At 41.3% G+C, this 19,247-nt stretch overlaps 2 protein-coding genes across 3 annotated transcripts in view; one reads left to right on the forward strand and one right to left on the reverse strand.

Moving 5' to 3' along the window:
• Positions 1 to 15,988, reverse strand: part of LOC115223628 (monocarboxylate transporter 6) — a 39,312-nt gene extending 23,324 nt beyond the window's left edge. Inside the window, exons 1-2 of one of the 2 annotated variants that reach the window (XM_036512528.1) lie at positions 15,966 to 15,988; positions 15,428 to 15,474 (exon numbers count right to left, since the gene is read on the reverse strand). In XM_036512528.1, the coding sequence (XP_036368421.1) occupies positions 15,428 to 15,444 (17 nt within the window). In that variant the 5' untranslated portion in view covers positions 15,445 to 15,474; positions 15,966 to 15,988. Of the gene's footprint in view, positions 1 to 8,348; positions 8,395 to 15,427; positions 15,475 to 15,965 lie in introns of those variants that run through there. The other variant, XM_036512527.1, reaches the window with a different exon arrangement.
• The window catches only part of LOC115223595 (BAG domain-containing protein Samui-like), an 8,608-nt gene continuing 1,933 nt past the window's right edge, over positions 12,573 to 19,247 (forward strand). The window contains exon 1 of the mRNA XM_029794245.2: positions 12,573 to 12,587. The gene's annotated coding sequence lies outside the window, so the exon portion shown is untranslated. The remainder of the gene's footprint in view (positions 12,588 to 19,247) is intronic.

The raw sequence follows: 19,247 nt of genomic DNA on the forward strand, positions 1-19,247 counted from the left end.
TGTTTGTCTTTCCTTGTTTATCCCCTCTGTGTGTAGCCCTTTGTGGGTAGTAAAGAAATAGGTATTTCGTCTGCCGTTACGTTCTGGGTTCAAATTCCGCCAAGGTCGACTTTGCCTTTCATCCTTTTGGGGTCGATTAAATAAGTACCAGTTACACACTGCGGTCGATATAATTGACTTAATCCGTTTGTCTGTCCTTATTTGTCCTCTCTGTGTTTAGCCCCTTGTGGGTAGTAAAGAAATAGGTATTTCATCTGCCGTTACGTTCTGAGTTCAAATTCCGCCAAGGTCGACTTTGCCTTTCATCCTTTCGGGGTCGATTAAATAAGTACCAGTTACACACTGGGGTCAATATAATCGACTTAATCCGTTTGTCTGTCCTTGTTTATCCTCTCTGTGTTTAGCCCCTTGTGGGTAGTAAAGAAATAGGATGCGATGTACTTGTTCACCACCTCCGCCCAACCTTTTAGGGACAGCATCCTGTCGGCCCATTGCCGGGCGAGAGTGACCAACCTACTTGTTATCCCATTCCAGTTCTTCTCTGTTTGGAGGTCCAGACTAAACAAGACCCCTAGCAACTCATATGTATGTGTGTGTGTGTGTGTGTGTATACCATGCATGGTGGGCTGGCTGGCTTCACCGGAAGTTTTGTTTACCAAATTCGTAAGGCACTAGTCAATCCGGCGCTATGATAGAAGGCGCACAGCAAAGGAGCTGCGATATGGTACCAAACGAGAAACACCACTTGCGGAGGAAGATAACACATCTTAACCACACAGCTTTATGAGAGAGAGAGAGAGAGGGGGGGGAGGGAGAGAGAGAGAGACAGACAGAGAGAAAATAGGGAAGAAGAGGCAAAACAAGAAACAAGGAGGAAGAAAAAGTAGTAGTAGTAGTAGTAGTAGTAGTAGTAGCAGCAGCAGCAGCAGCAGGAGAAGAAGATGAAGAAGAAGAAGAAGAAAAAGATGAAGGAGAAGGAAAAAAGAAGGAAAAGAAGAAAAAGAAGAAAAAGAAGGAGAAGGAAAAAAAGGAAAAGGAGAAGAAAAAGATGAAGGAGAAGGAAAAGAAGAAAGAGAAGGAAAAGAAGAAAAAGAAGGAAAAGAAGAAGGAGAAGAAGAGTAGCGATGACCATACGTAATAGAGCCGTGTAGTTACGTAGTATTTTCTCAATTGCTGTGACGTGTTGAGTGACGTCAGTGGAACCGGATAGATTGGAGGGGGGGATTTTAGCGTTAACACATAGGACAGAAAAAAAAAGAGATTAACAAACAAAAATGGAAATAAGAAATGATTCATTAAACGCCAGTCGTACACCAGATCCGAGACAGATGACCTTTGTACGGTCAATAGGTACTGAACGACTTTATGAAATTCGTATTTCAGCTTTTATCAAGATAAGAAATTTCCAGTGACAAGAAAATGCCGTTTTAAATATGCCCACGCACATACACGTTTATATATATGGCATGCGTATGCGATTGCGAATAATCATACAATGTATTATACATATATTAAATGTATATCGTATATATATATCGTATATGTATATCGTATATAGGCGCAGGAGTCGCTGTGTGGTAAGTAGCTTGCTAACCAACACATGGTTCCGGGTCAGTCCCACTGCGTGGCATCTTGGGCAAGTGTCTTCTGCTATAGCCCCGGGCCAACCAATGCTTGTGAGGTTGGATTTGGTAAACGGAAACTGAAAGAAGCCTGTAGGATATATGCAATATATATATATATATTATATATATATATATGGTATATGTATGGTGTTTGTTTGTGTGTGTCTGTGTTTGTCCCCCTAGCATTGCTTGACAACCGATGCTGGTGTGTTATGTCCCCGTTACTTAGCGGTTCGGCAAAAGAGACCGATAGAATAAGTACTGGGCTTACAGAAAGAATAAGTCCCGGGATCGAGTTGCTCGATTAAAGGCGGTGCTCCAGCATGGCCGCAGTCAAATGACTGAAACAAGTAAAAGAGTAAAGAGTACATATATATATATATATGTATATATATATATATTTCGGAATGGTCATTTTGCCAGTTTAGCCAATAAAAACACACACACTATATATTTGGTGTTACTTTGCTTCAGTGTTAGTTATTTTTTACATTAATCTTAATCTTATTTCGGCCAGAGTTCTTTCGTCACACTCCTGTGACCGCATCAGTGGTCCTTTGTTTTCTTCTTTCTTATATTATATATTTATGTAAGATATATGTTACACACATACGTATGTATGTATGTATGTATGTATGTATGTATATAATGTAATTCGGTAATAACGAATTTTTTAGAAATTTCTATCGGTTTGTTTCGAGACGCATAAATTATAATGGTTATTGACAATTCTTGTCTTTTTTTCGGCATATTTGGCATTAGAATTTTTCTTTTGCCCTTATTTTGTAAATTATTTATAAATTTAACCTTAAAGGTATTTTTTGATATTCTGGCCATTGCTAAAAAATTTTCCCGAAAAAATTTCATCCTACATTAGTTATAAATTGAATAGTGTTCACTTCCGGATTCTCTCACTCTGTGAAAGTTTCTAGTTCGAATCACACATGTCTCGAAATGTGCCGAAGATTTTTCCCGAAAAAAATTTTTATCCTACATAAATTTTTTTCGGAAAAATCTTCGGCACATTTCGAGACATGTGTGATTCGAACTAGAAACTTTCACAGAGTGAGAGAATCCGAAGTGAACACTATATCAATTTATAACTCGGGCTCCTTTTATTGAGACTGGTCACTGTTCATTTATTTTCATTCAGCATCTGGCAGTTGTCTTCAAGGTGACCTGTGTCAAGAAATATCATTTGTAGCAGACATTCTGTCGACATCGTTCACACGCGCTTGAAGTTGTAACTTGGGCAAGTGACTTCTGCTATAGCCAAGGGCCGACCAAAGCCTTGTGAGTGGATTTGGTAGACGGAAACAGAAAGAAGCCCGTCGTTTATATGTATAATATATATATATGTGTGTGTGTGTGTGTGTGTGTGTGTGTGTGTGTGTGTGTGTGTGTGTGTTTGTCCCCCAACGTCATTTGACAACCGATGCTGGTGTGTTTAGGTCCCCGTAACTTAGCGGTTCGGCAAAAGTAACCAACAGAATAAGTACTAGACATCCAAAGAATAAGTCCTGGAGGTCGATTTGCTCGACTAAATGCGGTGCTCCAGCATCGCCGCAGTCAAATGACTGAAACAAGTACGAATGGCTCAGAATTTTACGAACTCCCATCACATCAGAGTTTTTTTTTGTTTTTTTTTCGAGAGTGAGTTCAATAGAGTTTCATGCACAATCTTTCTTTACATAATTAACGCATCGGATCAAATGCTTCACATTTCTTCAGGCTCTTTACGTTCTGATTTTAAATTCCGCCAAAGTCGACTTTGCCTTTCATTCTTTCGAGGTCGAAAAATAAGTTCCAGTTGAGCACTGGCGTCGATGTAATCCCCTTATCTCCTCTCCAAAAATTACTGGCCTTGTGCCAAAATATGGCTCCCTTTGATCAAAGGTGGCGAACTGGCAGAATCGTTAGCACACCGGGCAATATGCTTAGCGGCATTTTGTCTGTCTTCTCGTTCTGAGTTCAAATTCCGACGAGGTCGACTTTGCCTTTCATCCTTTCAGGGTCGATTAAATAAGTACCAGTTACGCACTGGGGTCGATGTAATCGACTTAATCCCTTTGTCTGTCCTTGTTTGTCCTCTCTGTGTTTAGCCCCTTGTGGGTAGTAAAGAAATAGGTATTTCGTCTGCCGCTACGTTCTTAGTTCAAATTCCGCCGAGGTTGACTTTGCCTTTCATCCTTTCGGTGTCGATAAATTAAGTACCAGTTACGCACGGGGCTCGATGTAATCGACTTAATCCGTTTGTCTGTCCTTGTTTGTCCTCTCTGTGTTTAGCCCCTTGTGGGTAGTAAAGAAATAGGTATTGATGATGGGGCTGCAGCAAGGTGAGGGATTTGGAACACAAAAGCCAAACAACTGGAATGGACAGTGCAAAACATATCGTCTAATACTCTGTAAATTACGCCAATCCACAGACTTGGACTGGCCTTAATTCATTGAACCCGAAACAATAAAAAGTAAAGTTGACTCTAGTGGGATTTGAACTCGGTGCAGAGGCATTCTAACCAAAACGTCTCTGTCCATTCTGTTTTCTGCTTACCTAAAGTTGGTAGGTTTGAATTGAGAGATTTCACTTCTTCTTCTAATAAATCGAACGATGACCCTTTGGTAGGTTTGTCATTGCATAGTGTTGAAGTGGTTGGCAATTGTGATGAAAGATTACTTCTGCTGAGAGGTCAATCACCGGTTTTCAAAACCAGTGAAATTCTAGAACAAGGACAAATTCACACACACACACCTGCCCTTGAATTTCACACACACAGATGTATACCAGCTCACGAATATCATACATACATATGTACCCACGCACACACATATACAAACCGGTTCTTTCTAATTTTACACATATACACGTGTGTGTATCCGTTTGTTTTCGCTGTTTGTTTGTTTCTTCGTCCCATTAGTGGGAGAAGTCCGAAACGTGGTCCTTTGCTATTCGTAAGACCCGCAGAAGAGAAAGCAGGTCAACCCTTGACACCGAGAGCATCGACGGATCGATGAATGCGCATCCAGGCTCAGCTGTTGCGTACGAAGTCGGGGACAAGAAGCAGGAAGAAAGAGTGAGAGAAAGTTGGAGCGAAAGAGTACAACAGGGGTCGCCACCACCGCCTGCCGGAGCCTCGTGGAGCTTTAGGTGTTTTCGCTCAATAAACACACACAACGCCCGGTCTGGGGATCGAAACCGCGATCCTCCGACCGCAAGTCCGCTGCCCTAACCACTGGGCCATTGCGCCTCCACTGTTATCGCTGTCCCATTCAGATGAAGTGTACAGGCTAAGTAACCGAAGCGCTCGTGACCCTGAGATACCTGCTGATGATACGGAAATTTCCAACATTGAGATAGATTCAGAAGATCTGGCAATATTTCTGAGTAATTTGAAGGCGGCGAGCTGGCAGAAACGTTAGCACGCCGGGCGAAATGCTTAACGGTATTTCGTCTGCCGCTACGTTCTGAGTTCAAATTCCGCCGAGGTCGACTTTGCCTTTCATCCTTTCGGGGTCGATAAATTAAGTACCAGATACGCACTGGGGTCGATGTAATCGACTTAATCCGTGTGTCTGTCCTTGTTTGTCCCCTCTGTGTTTAGCCCCTTGTGGGTAGTAAAGAAATAGGTATTTCGTCTGCCGTTGCGTTCTGAGTTCAAATTCCGCCGAGGTCGACTTTGCCTTTCATCCTTTCGGGGTCGATAAATTAAGTACCAGATACGCACTGGGGTCGATGTAATCGACTTAATCCGTGTGTCTGTCCTTGTTTGTCCTCTCTATGTTTAGCCCCTTGTGGGTAGTAAAGAAATAGGTATTTCGTCTGCCGTTACGTTCTGAGTTCAAATTCTGCCGAGGTTGACTTTGCCTTTCATCCTTTCGGGGTCGATAAATTAAGTACCAGTTACGCACTGGGGTCGATGTAATCGACTTAATCCGTGTGTCTGTCCTTGTTTGTCCTCTCTATGTTTAGCCCCTTGTGGGTAGTAAAGAAATAGGTATTTCGTCTGCCGTTACGTTCTGAGTTCAAATTCTGCCGAGGTTGACTTTGCCTTTCATCCTTTCGGGGATCGATAATTAAGTACCAGTTACGCACTGGGGTCGATGTAATCGACTTAATCCGTTATCTGTCCTTGTTTTTCCCCTTTGTGTTTAGCCCCTTGTGGGTAGTAAAGAAATAGGTATTTCGTCTGCCGTTGCGTTCTGAGTTCAAATTCCGCCGAGGTCGACTTTGCCTTTCATCCTTTCGGGGTCGATAAATTAAGTACCAGATACGCACTGGGGTCGATGTAATCGACTTAATCCGTGTGTCTGTCCTTGTTTGTCCTCTCTATGTTTAGCCCCTTGTGGGTAGTAAAGAAATAGGTATTTCGTCTGCCGTTACGTTCTGAGTTCAAATTCTGCCGAGGTTGACTTTGCCTTTCATCCTTTCGGGGATCGATAAATTAAGTACCAGTTACGCACTGGGGTCGATGTAATCGACTTAATCCGTTTATCTGTCCTTGTTTTTCCCCTTTGTGTTTAGCCCCTTGTGGGTAATAAAGAAATAAGAATCGTTAACACGCTGGGTGAAATGCCTAATGGCATTCCGTCTGTTTTTTTTTTTTTACTTTCTGAGTTCAAATTTCGCTGAGATCGACTTTGTCTTTTATCCTTTCGGGGTAAGAGTATTCGGCTTACTATCGTGAGTTCGATTCCTGGCAGTGTGTTGAGTCCTTCAGCAAGACACTTTATTTCACATTGCTCCAGTCCACTCAGCTGACAAAAGTAATATCCAAAGGAGCAGCCTTATCGCATTCTGTGTCACGCCGAATCTCCCTAAGAACTACATTAAGGGTACCTATGTCTGTGGAGTGCTCAGTCACATGTAAATTAATTTTCCGAGTGGGCTGCTCCATCGATTAGATCAACTGGAACACTCGTCGTCGAAACTGACGGAGTACCACTGAAAAATATGATACGCCGAATTGTTCTCCGGAAAATATAATAAAAAAATAAATGCGCCCTTTTAAAGCCTGGCGTATGTGTTCCCCAGCCGGACGGGACGCCAGTCCATCGCAGCGTTACTCATTTTTGCCAGCTGAGTGCACTGGAGCAACGTAAAATGAAGTGCTTTGCTCAAGAACACATCATCATTGTTCGATCGTGGTCGAGACAATCGAATTTACCATGCTACGCCAGACTTCACGGTCCATCAAAGCATTACGGAGGTCCTGTTGCTGGATGCCTGTATCCCTGGAGATTACATCAGGGTAAGAGAGTGTACGCCCTCTGGTATCGCGAGTAGATGGCTTCCAGAGGAGAAGAGTAGAAATTACCTCGTTTTCAGCTCTACAACAATGTCCAGCAAACTGGACTCTCCTACCTTTCACAAGAGATGATACAGGTGGTAGTTTCCCATATATTTGCATTTTGGTTGGATGACGCTTCTACGAGAGATTTTGAGCTTTCATATGAACACAACGCGTCGCCCGGTCCAGGAATCGAAACCACAATCTTACGATCATGATGCTGACGCCTTAACCACTAAGCCACGCGCCTCCACACTCCAGAAAATATAGTAATTCATTTTTTTTATTTTGTCATTTTTACTCGGGTGCGTGACGTCATTTACCCAGTCGTAACTGGTTTGAACTGGTAGAAACAAATACAGTCTGTGCTTTTAACTTCCTTTATACTTCCAGTTTTCTTACTTTTTCTCTCTCTGTCCCACTTTCTTTCTCTCTTTTAAAACTCTCTCTTTTTCTTCATTCGTTCAACAATTTTTTTTTTTTCAATATCTGCTTTTTATTTTCTCATAAAAAGAACCGATATTTACTGTCAAGAAGTCGGTTTCCGTCAACCAAATCCACCCACAAGGCTTTGGTCGGCCCGAGGCCATATTTGAAGACACTTGCCCAAGATTCCACGTAGTGGGACTGAACCCGGAACAAGGTGGTTGGTAAGCAAGCTACTTACCACACAGCCACTCCTGCGCCTGTATCTATTTACATTTCATGCATATAGCTTATACATGCACCCTGAATGTAGTTTCAACATTTATATTTCATTTGTTTCAGTGATTTGACTGCGGCCATGCTGGAGCACCACCTTGAAAAATTTTAGTCGGCCAAATCCCCCTCCGGTACTTTTTTTTTTTTTTTTTGAAAACCTGGTACTTATTCTATCGGTTTATTTTGTCGAGCCGCTAAGTTACGGGGAACCGCTAAGTAAATGCACCAACACCAATTGTCAAGCGATGGGGCTTTGGTCACAGGGTTCGGGCGACCCGTGGCTATAAGTAGAAAACATGTGCAAGATACCACGCAATGGGATTGAACCCGGAACCATGTGACCGAGAACCAAACATCTTACCGCACAGCCACGCCTTAAATTTTTAGTAACTTTTTTTTTTATACACAATACCATCAAAAAGAAAAGATACCAGTCTCCACCTGCGATGCCATGCTTTCATTAAACGTTTTACACTACACGTACGCCATTTGTATTTTATTTTTTTTGCTGTACAAATATTAGGATTTACGTAAAATTAAAGAATAAAGCATTGGTTTAAAGAATGCAGGTAAGGAAATAAAAACTGAAAATGTCAGCATTTTTTTTTTTGCAAAGTAACGTACAAGTAATAACTCTATTCGTGTTACATTCGTTCGGGGAAGTGGCAAGTCAGACCTAATAACCTAGAAATAGCATTTTGTGTTTACTGTAACAAGAAGAAAACAAAATACATACTTGCTTAGAAACTTGGTGTTCAGAGCAGTCTCAGACATTACGACTAGGTCAGATATGAGAAAAGAGGGAGAGAGAGAGAGAGAGAGAGGGAGAGAGAGAGAGAGAGAGCGAGCGAGAGAGAGAGAGAGATGGGGAGAGAGAGGAAGAGGGAGAGAGAGAGAGAGTGAGTGAGAGAGTAAGAGAGTGAGAGAGAGAGAGAGAATGAGAGAGTAAGAGAAAGAGAGTGAGAGTGTGAGAGAGAGAGTGAGTGAGATAGGGAGAGAGAGAGTAAGAAAGGGAGAGAGAAAGAGTGAGAAAGGGAGAGAGGGAGAGAGTGAAAGAGAGAGAGTGAGAAAGAGTGAGAGAGAGAGTGAGAAAGAGAGAGAAAGAGAGTGAAAGAGAGAGAGTGAGAGTGAAAGAGAGAGTGAGAGAGAGTGAGAGAGAGAGAGAGAACAAAAACAAAAAACATTCGAATTTCGGAGTTTTCTGATTTGGGGTTTGTTATATTTGGGGACGGCTATTTTGCCAATAAACGCACTGGTTATAATCAACATAGTTGCAAAAATACCTTCAGAAGACAATACCTGTGAACCTGAACTAGAAACGGGCTCCATGGAGATCATCCAGCAAATAGCTAACTCCATTCACCAGAGGATTAAGGTAACCGTAGATTATCCTAGTAAGCAACCCTAACCACACTGTCTGGTTTAGACGCTGAACTCAGGCTGGAAACTAGGAATAACAAGGTCCAAACTCTCCATTCGCATTATGCCAAACCCATGGCCTCAAAATACCCGATTCAGCGGAATCGAACAATTGCGGATAAAACTAAGTTTAATATCCTTATAGCGGAGTTGTTAAGGACGAGAAACGTCTCCCGCATGTGCAACCCAACAGAATTAGAGAGGCACGCGCACAACACTTCATCAACCGCACGCAGTTCTCTGCGATAATATCGGAATTTAATGAAAGAGAGAGAGAGAGAGAGAGAGAGAGAGAGAGAGAGAGAGAGAGAGAGAGAGAGAGAGAGAGAGAGAAATGGTGGGCGCACACATACATACTAGTACACACCAAAGATACATCAAAATGAAACTTGAAATTTTGGAAAAAAATTATGCTATGTGTGTCAGTGTGCGCAACTAACATTTGGTTTTTTTATTTTTCACATTAAATACCGATAAAATTGTATTGTAAGAAACACTACCTTTCACCTGGCACTGTCGTTCATGCAGTACTCTCTCAGCCTAACGTGAAGCTTCCTATCTCAGACATGTGAGCATGGAACTGTGAAGTGCACAGTTCTATACAAGGATTTTTGTATTTTTTCATAAACTAGGGGATGGCTACTGACATTAAGCTTAATGAAAGAATTAAGGAAAAAAAGGACTGAATTGTTATTGATAATATCGAGTAGAAATACGGGGTGCTGTAGTTCCGCATTTCCTGTACACGAGCCGTCACTGAGTTCAGGAATTATTATTCGGACAAATATTGGCCTCCCCACCCAAAATTTGTGTGGTTTTTGTCCCGCTCTTCTTCATTAATTTATAGGTGTCTGGTTTAGTGGTTAGGGTGTTTGACTCGTGACCATGAGATTGCGGTTTCGATCCGTGAACCGATCGATGTGTCGTGTTCTTGAGCAAAGCAACTTCATTTCACGTTGCTCCATTCCACTCAGCTGCTACAAAATGAGTAATCCTGCAATGGACTGGCACCCCATCCATAGACAAATATATACACCAGAGAAACCAGGAAACCGGTCCTGCGCTCCCTACAGAGTAATGTGGACTAACCCAACTTCTTAGTGAGAAGACAGGAAATGCAATTTGCCTCCTTGAAATTTTTATTGTTTCGTAATGTGCTACATCATAGCGAAGTTTATATATAGTACTCCGTGTGTGTTGAGCTTAAAAACGTGTTTATATTCTTGAATGTTATAAAGTGTAGAATTAGATTATTATCCTGCTTCCAGATTCAGTGTTGCAGCCAGGATTTGAAAAATAGGGCACATTCTCGCTCACCTTAGTTTGGGATTTAGTGGGATGGTGAAAAACAAGGGGGAATTCGCGGCGTGTGCTCAGTGAACAAATTAAACACACTACCCGGCAGTGGCTAAAACGCGAACCGATCAAGTTTATATATAAATTTTCTTTTTATATGTTTGTTTCCTTTTACACAATATCAAAACAACGGCTAAAAGTTTTCTGAAGCATCGACCCCACTAATTTTATCTACGAGCCGCCACTGCTTAAACTGTAGTAAAGTACAAGGTTCTAATTTCAAAACACCCGAACTTGTTTCTCGTACAGATACAAGGCTTGAAACTGGGGAAGCAGATTAGTCGATACTATCGACTGGTACTTTATTCGATCAACTCTGAAAGAATGGAATGCAAAGATAATCTCTCGACTAGATTTGAACTCAGTACTTAAAGATCCGGAAGAAATACTACAATATATTTTGTCCGACGCGCTAACGATTCGATCATTTTATCTGAAGAAAGTGAAAGTAACGGGCATTAAAAAAAATTGAAAGCATTGGTATTGAACTTGTTTTGTGTAATTTAACTAACACTATGACCCGGCAACACCAGGTCACAGTGCTAGTGCATGCATATGCAGCTGCGTGCGTGCGCACATACACGCCGGTACTGTCCAAATCTCCGACCAATCACATACAGCTAGCTGGCATTCAATTGGCGTATCAAGTTTCAGGCATTTTGATTGGGTTTTGGATAGAAAATTCACAAAAAAGTAACTTCTATTGAATTTTTAATGGCTTTGTGGGGTGACTGGGGAAATGTAAAGATGTGCATGACCACCCTTGGACGGTTTTGAATGACCATAGAAAGTGCGAGACCTCTAACTGAAAAATTGTGGATTTGTATAAAGGACACACACACACACACCACACACACACACACACACACACACACACACTCAGACAGACAGACATTTTGCCGTTTATATATAGAGCGATACGAATAAGTAAAAGTTTAAATCAGTGATGGAAATATAGATTTTAGAAACTTTTAGCAACCCAATAATGGGTTTTTAGGAACTTGGGGGTATGCTAAAATCCGTGAGCCGCCCTCAGCTCGTGCTCAAAAGTAAGAGAACGCAGTGCCCTAAGCAAACACAGCTCTCCATTTCTGTTCTTTCCTTTCTCATAATGTTGTCAATTCAAATGATGACCACTGGGAAAATAAATACAAATGTTGTTTGATAATAATAATAATGAAATTATAGTATACAGTGCTCAGGTGCACCGCAACTTGTCAAAAGTGCGTATAAAGCATATGCAGTAATGTACAAATGTCTGGGAAGCGAACAGTGTATGAGTCAGATACATGCTTGCGTGTGTATGGAGGGGAGAAAATCAGGTGTAGTGTTGGCGAATCTCAGGAAGCATGGAAGTTTTGAAGGATGCAGTGCTCCGACAACTAACAACTGATGCCGGCAGTTTGTTCCATGCTTCAGCAACTCTTAGCGTGAAAGAATGTTTCCGAAAGTCATGGGAGCTGTGCTGTTTTCTGTCTTTGTAAACATGTCCACGGGTGTTAGACAGATGGAGTTTGAAAAGGTGCTCAGAGTTATTGTTTGTAAGATGGTTAATAATTTTATAGGTGTCTGCCAAGTCAACTGCCAGACGTCGGAGTTTCAGTGTATCCATGCCCAGGGAAGCAAGGCGTTCAGAATATGGCAAATGCCTGATGGAGGGTATTCTTTTGGTTGCACGTCGCTGAACAGCTTCCAGACGATTAATATCCGGGCAAGATAGGGGTTCCAGACCGGTGATGCAAATTCCAGGTGAGGTCGTACCATGGCTATATAAAGCCGTTTCATCCGCAAACAACCGTAAACATTCTCTCATCCGTAAACAGTTAACGCAACAGTATATCAAATTTTATGATTATCTCACAATTTAAGAAAGTTTTCTGAAATATTTTTCGACTGAAGCGATGACAAGTACTTAAAATGCTAAGCTGAACTGATTATGAGAACTGGGCGATAACTGCTAGAACGACTGACTGACTTATACAGACGGACAAATAATATAACCTTGACGTTAAGATATATTGACTAACAAATCTCGCCTCAAACTGGTTGCAATGGATGTGTTGGTGACGAAATTGCAACGAGTGAAATAAGAAAGTTTGACGTCATTCAGTGAAAATAACAGTTTTTGTGTTTCTGAATGGCTAATACTCTCTGGAGCACCGCCTTTTGTCGAGCAAATCGACCCCGGGACTTATTCTTTGTAAGCCCAGTACTTATTCTATCGGTCTCTTTTGCCAAACCGCTAAGTGACGGGGACGTAAACACACAAGCATCGGTTGTCAAGCAATGCTAAGGGGACAAACACAAACTCACAAACACACACACACACACACAACACACACACACACACACACATATATATATATATATATGTACATACATATATACGACAGGCTTCTTTCAGTTTCCGTCTACCAAATCCACTCACAAGGCATTGGTAGGCCCGGAGCTATAGCAGAAGACACTTGCCCAAGATGCCACGCAGTGGACTGAACCCGGAACCGTGTGGTTGGTTAGCAAGCTACTTACCACACAGTCACTCCTACGCCTATCTCCTAGTGTGTATTTCCCGCTGTAAATCATATAAATATGTTTCGTACACATTGGACTTGTATAAACGTGTATATATATAACTTGCGACATGCCTACAAAAGTGTACTGAGTGCCCAGAAGCGTAGCTAGAGTGTGTGCCGTTCGGGGCGGCCCTTCCATTTGCCGCTCTCGAACCCCCCCTAAAAAAAACACGGGATCTTTTCGGTTTGAACGGCAGTTTTTTCTAGCGGTGTCATATGAAATTGTCACCCATAATTATGACCCTAGTATCGATCTATTGCACTTCAATCTATTTTAGGGTTAGGGGTGGGGGGAAGGGCATATTTTTTTCTTCAAAAATGTAAATAAACCCAATCTGTTTCTAAACGAGGGACATATTCATACAGCACAGAATGTTTTCACCTCAATAGACGTCATTGATTGGTTGAAATTGTAGAAATTGAAGAAAAAAAAGCAACAAATATCTTACAAACTATAGAATTTTTTCAATAAAACCAAGAGAAAAAGATGTTTTATAAACACATTCTACTAGTATACGAAGTTTAAAAGTGTTTAGTTACGGGGAAATTATTTTTAAAGACTGCCGTTCAAACCGAAAAGATCCAAAACACGTATTGCCTACAGCAGACCCAAAAGCGGTGCCACTTTAAAAGTGCCGCCCGGGGGCGGACCGCCCCTACCGCTACGCTAGTGTGACTGCCCGACATTTTTTTTTTCCGTCTTAACTTTCAAAAAATTGAAACTTTTTAATGAAATTTTCTACGTATCTTTCAGTTGGGTAGATTATGATTGTGTCAGAATTCAAAATGAATAAAAAAAAAAAAGGTATCGCACACACACACGCGCGCGCGCGCAGGTATATAATCATCATCATTGTTCGACCGTGGTCGAGACTAAATTCCATAGTCTTTTCAAATGGCTAATAATGTGTGCGCGCGCCACTACTACACACATTGGAAAGCATTGTACAACCAAGTACTAAAGATCTTTCCTCCTCCATGAAACAAAGCTGTTCCCGCTGGACGTCAACCCAGTATTTCTAAGCTACGGACCCAGCGATTTATTGTAAGGTTATCTCCCTAGATAGATTGCCTTCACTACGGCTAAGGAGCCCTTTCTACCCCAGGTATATAAAATGGAACTTGAAATTTTGAAAAATTATGTGATATCAGTCTGTATGTACGTTGTGAACGACTGGTGACCGGTAATAAAGTCACAGTCGAGCTGGCAGAAACGTTAGCACGCCGGGCGAAATGCGTAGCCGTATTTCGTCTGCCTTTACGTTCTGAGTTCAAATACCGCCGAGGTCGACTTTGCCTTTCATCCTTTCGGGGTCGATAAATCAGGTACCAGTTACGCACTGGGGTCGATGTAATCGACTTAATCCCTTTGTCTGTCCTTGTTTGTCCCCTCTGTGTTTAGCCCCTTGTGGGTAGTAAAGAAATAGGTATTTCTTCTGCCGTTATGTTCTGAGTTCAAATTCCGCCGAGGTCGACTTTGCCTTTCATCCTTTCGGGGTCGATAAATTAAGTACCAGTTACGCACTAGGGTCGATATAATCAACTTAATCCATTTGTCTGTCCTTGTTTGTCCCCTCTGTGGTTAGCCCCTTGTGGGTAGTAAAGAAATAGGTAATAAAGTCACAATTTTGGCCAGGAAAAAAAAATCACAATTAATTTATGGGATCCGGACAAAACCCTCCTTGGACAATACCTCCTCGGACAACCCCCACTCACGGACAAAACCTCCGTGACTTTATTACCGTCACTTTTTTGCTTGACTTTTTTTTCAGTGACGTTTTTTACCTGGATTCGAGTGATTAACGTTTTTTTTTTTCTTTTCTCACATTAAATTTTGAAAGCTATATGTAGAAAATTTCATTAAAAAATATCTGTTCTGAAAGTTATGATGAAACAAAACTGGTGGGAACACACCTGCCTACTTTGGTTTTCTTTTTTTTTTAATTTTTTTTTTTTATTTTACTTGTTTCAGTCATCCGACTGCGGCCATGCTGGAGCACCGCCTTTAGTCGAGCAACTCGACCCTGGGACTTATTCTTTTTGTAAGCCCAGTAATTATTCTATCGGTCTCTTTTTGCCGAACTGCTAAGTGACGGGGACGTAAACACACCACCATCGGTTGTCAAGCAATGCTAGGGGAACAAACACAGACACACACATATATATATATATATATATATATATATATATATATATATATATATACATATATACGTCAGGCTTCTTTCAGTTTCCGTCTACCAAATCCACTCACAAGGCATTGGTCGGCCCGGGGCTATAGCAGAAGACACTTGCCCAAGATGCCACGCAGTGGGACTGAACCCGGAACCATGTGGTTGGTTAGCAAGCTACTTACCACACAGCCACTCCTGCGCCTACTATTGTGACTATATTTTCATCTTTGAAAAATCAAAATTAAAATAACATTATTTCAAATTTTGAGAAACAGTGCATTATTAATGCTTACGTTATAGAAAACACCATTTTTTCTACTTTTCATCGGATACTCCCTGGCTCTTAATTTTCCATTTTTTCTACTTTTCATCGGATACTCCCTGGCTCTTAATTTTCCATTTTTTCTACTTTTCATCGGATACTCCCTGGCTCTTAATTTTCCATTTTTTCTACTTTTCATCGGATACTCCCTGGCTCTTAATTTTCCATTTTTTTCACTTTTCATCGGATACTCCCTGGCTCTTAATTTTCCATTTTTTCTACTGTTCATCGGATACTCCCTGGCTCTTATTTTCCATTTTTTCTACTTTTCATCGGATACTCCCTGGCTCTTAATTTTCCATTTTTTCCTTTTCATCGGATACTCCCTGGCTCTTAATTTTCCATTTTTTCTACTTTTCATCGGATACTCCTGGCTCTTAATTTTCCATTTTTTCTACTTTTCATCGGATACTCCGGGCTCTTAATTTTCCATTTTTTCTACTTTTCATCGGATACTCCCTGGCTCTTAATTTTCCATTTTTTCTACTTTTCATCGGATACTCCCTGGCTCTTAATTTTCTAATTCAAATTTTGCCGAGCTTAATTTTGTTTTTCATCTCTCTGTAGCCGATTAAAACAATTGAAAAAGAACCAGTCGAGAAATTGAAGTTGCTATAATTAACTGGGGAAGCACCCCGTCGGTTACGACGATGAGGGTTCCGGTTAATCCGAATCAACGGAACAGCCTGCTCGTGAAATTAACGTGTAAGTGGCTGAGCACTCCACAGACACGTGTACCCTTAACGTAGTTCTCGGGGGATATTCAGCGTGACACAGAGAGTGACAAGGCCGACCCTTTGAGGTACAGGTACAACAGAAACAGGAAGTAAGAGTGAGAGAATGTTGTGGTGAAAGAGTACAGCAGGGATCACCACCATCCCCTGCCAGAGCCTCGTGGAGCTTTTAGGTGTTTTCGCTCAATAAACACTCACAACGCCCGGTCTGGGAATCGAAACCGCGATCCTATGACCGCGAGTCCGCTGCCCTAACCACTGGGCCATTGCGCCTCCACTATAATTAACTAAATGCCGGCTCTCAAAAACTCCTGACCTTGAACGTAAATTAGAAATCGTTATGAGAGAAAGAGACAGAGTGATAGAGATAGAGAGAGACACACACACACATACATACACACACACACACACACACACACACACACACACTCACACAGATACATACAAACACACACACACTCACACAGATAGATACACACAACTATGACCTTGAACCTAAATTAGAAGCCGTTATGCAAGAGTAGTGGATTAGCAAAATCGTTAGTGCGTCGACACACTACCTGTAGGTATTTTTACGGCTCGGACATTCTGAGTTCAAATCCTGCCGAAATCAACTTTACCTGCCTTATCTACACAGGTGTACCTCCTCCCAATTTCATAAAGGAATTTGTCTCGAAAATGTATTCGGAGCGCGGGAAGGAGTTTCGGCTAATTCATACCAGTCGATTTCATTTATTTTTTTTTTTGTTAACTTTCAGAGAAATGGATATTTCATAATGGAATTTTCTACAAATACAGGCTAAAACATTTTTAAGGATTTTAAGGATTTATACATTCCAGATGGTGTAGACTGCGATAATATCGGAATTTAATAAGAGAGAGAGAAAGAATGGTGGGCGCACACATTCATACAAGTACACACCACAGATACATCAAAGTGAAACTTGAAATTTTGGAAAAAAATTATGCTATGTGTGTCAGTGTGCGCGGCTATCATTTCTTTTTTTAATTTTTCACATTAAATGCCGATAAAATTCTAATGTACACCAGCTGAAAGGTATTTAGAGAAAATTTCATTGAAAAATCTTCGTTTTTCTGAAAGTTATGATTGCCAATTATGAGAAAACAAAGTCAACTTGTATTTTTATCCGAAACTCCAGCATAAACAAATTCCAATATAAACGGAACCTGCACCACCTGAAAAGATTCTGTAAAAGATAGCTTTGAAAAGAAACCTCATTTTTTGTGAAAGTCGGACGGGGTAAGGTGGGGGTCAAGTATGCCGTTTAATTTTCATACCTATACCCTTAGGGCAGTGGTTCCCAACCAACCTGTGGTTCGCAAAGGTAATACTGGGGGGCCGCAAACTAGATTCAAAACATCATATATATATATATCTCTATATATAAAACTGTATATATATATATATATATATATATATATATGCGCGCGTGCGTGCGTGCGTGCGTGCGTGCGTGCGTGCGTGCGTGCGTGCGTGCGTGCGTGCGTGCGTGGTGTGTGGGTTGGAGGCGCAATGGTCAGGGCAGCGTTTTCGCGGCTTCGATTCCCAGACCGGCGTTGTGAGTGTTTATCGAGCGAAAACACTATATATATAATATATATATATATATATATATATATATATATATATATATATCACGTGACCACGTGACCGACTAGGCTATCAGATGTTGCTACACATCGCCGGTCACAATGCGCTCCGCATTATTTTAGCCTTCAAGTGACGCCATCCCGCTGGCTAAGCGAGCAGGCCAACAGAAGAAAGAGTGAGAGAAAGTTGTGGCGAAAGAGAAACAGCAGAGATCCCCACCACCCTTTGCCGGAGCCTCGTAGAGCTTTAGGTGTTTTCGCTCAATAAACACTCACAACGCCCGGTCTGGGAATCGAAACAGTGATCCTACGACCGCGAGTCCGCTGCCCCCTAACCACTGGGCCATTGCGCCTCCACACACACACACACACACACACGTTTATCTTTCTGTCGAAGAGCGTAGGCTCGAAACGTAAAATACTTTTTCTATTCCTGAGCGCTATACTAATACATTTGTTTGTTTGTACTCCACCTGCCTTCGTTTTTTGTTTATTTTCGTAAACTTTCCCGTTACATACATACATACATACATACATACATTCATACATACATTCATACATACATACATACTTACATACATACATACATACATGCATGCATACATACATTCATACATACATACATACATGCATGCATGCATGCATGCATACATACATACATACATTCATACATACATACATACATACATACATACATACAATAGAGGACAAAAAAGGGACAACAAAACATCCAGACAGACGATACAAAGAAAACAATGACAGAAAAGATAAAATTTCAGCTGTTAGTACTTTACATTCGAAAACGACATCGCACTTACAGTGATTTATAAGACTTGGATGGGATACATATTTATATTAGAAATTCAAATAATAAAAAGATAATTAAAAAGATATATGATAAAAATAAGATTTAAAATGTAAGTGAACTAATAGGCGCAGGAGGGGTGTGGTAAGTAGCTTGCTAACCAGCCACTGGTTGGGTTCAGTCCCACTGCGTAGCACCTTGGGCAAGTGTCTTCTACTATAGCCCCGGGCCGACCAATGCCTTGTGAGTGGATTTGGTAGATGGAAAACTGAAGAAGCCTGTCGTATAATGTATATATTATATGTGTGTGTGGTTGTGTTTTGTCCCCTAGCATTGCTTGACATCCGATGCTAGTGTGTTTACATCCCCGTCACTTAGCGGTTCGGCAAAAGAGATCGATAGAATAAGTACTGGGCTTACAAAGAATAAGTCCCGGGGTCGATTTCTCGACTAAAGGCGGTGCTCCAGCATGGCCACAGTCAAATGACTGAAACAAGTAAAAGAGTAAAAGAAAGAGTAATATATAGCATGAAAACCGTGTATGCGTGTGTAGATACATGTATTCGAGGGAGAATAAATAGAGTTTAGTAAAACGAGATAACAAGAAGGTAAAACTCAGTTAGAACCTACGGCCGTTTCAT

The sequence above is a fragment of the Octopus sinensis genome, linkage group LG23, assembly GCF_006345805.1.
Source record: "Octopus sinensis linkage group LG23, ASM634580v1, whole genome shotgun sequence".
In the NCBI taxonomy this organism is placed as follows: Eukaryota; Metazoa; Mollusca; class Cephalopoda; order Octopoda; family Octopodidae; genus Octopus; species Octopus sinensis.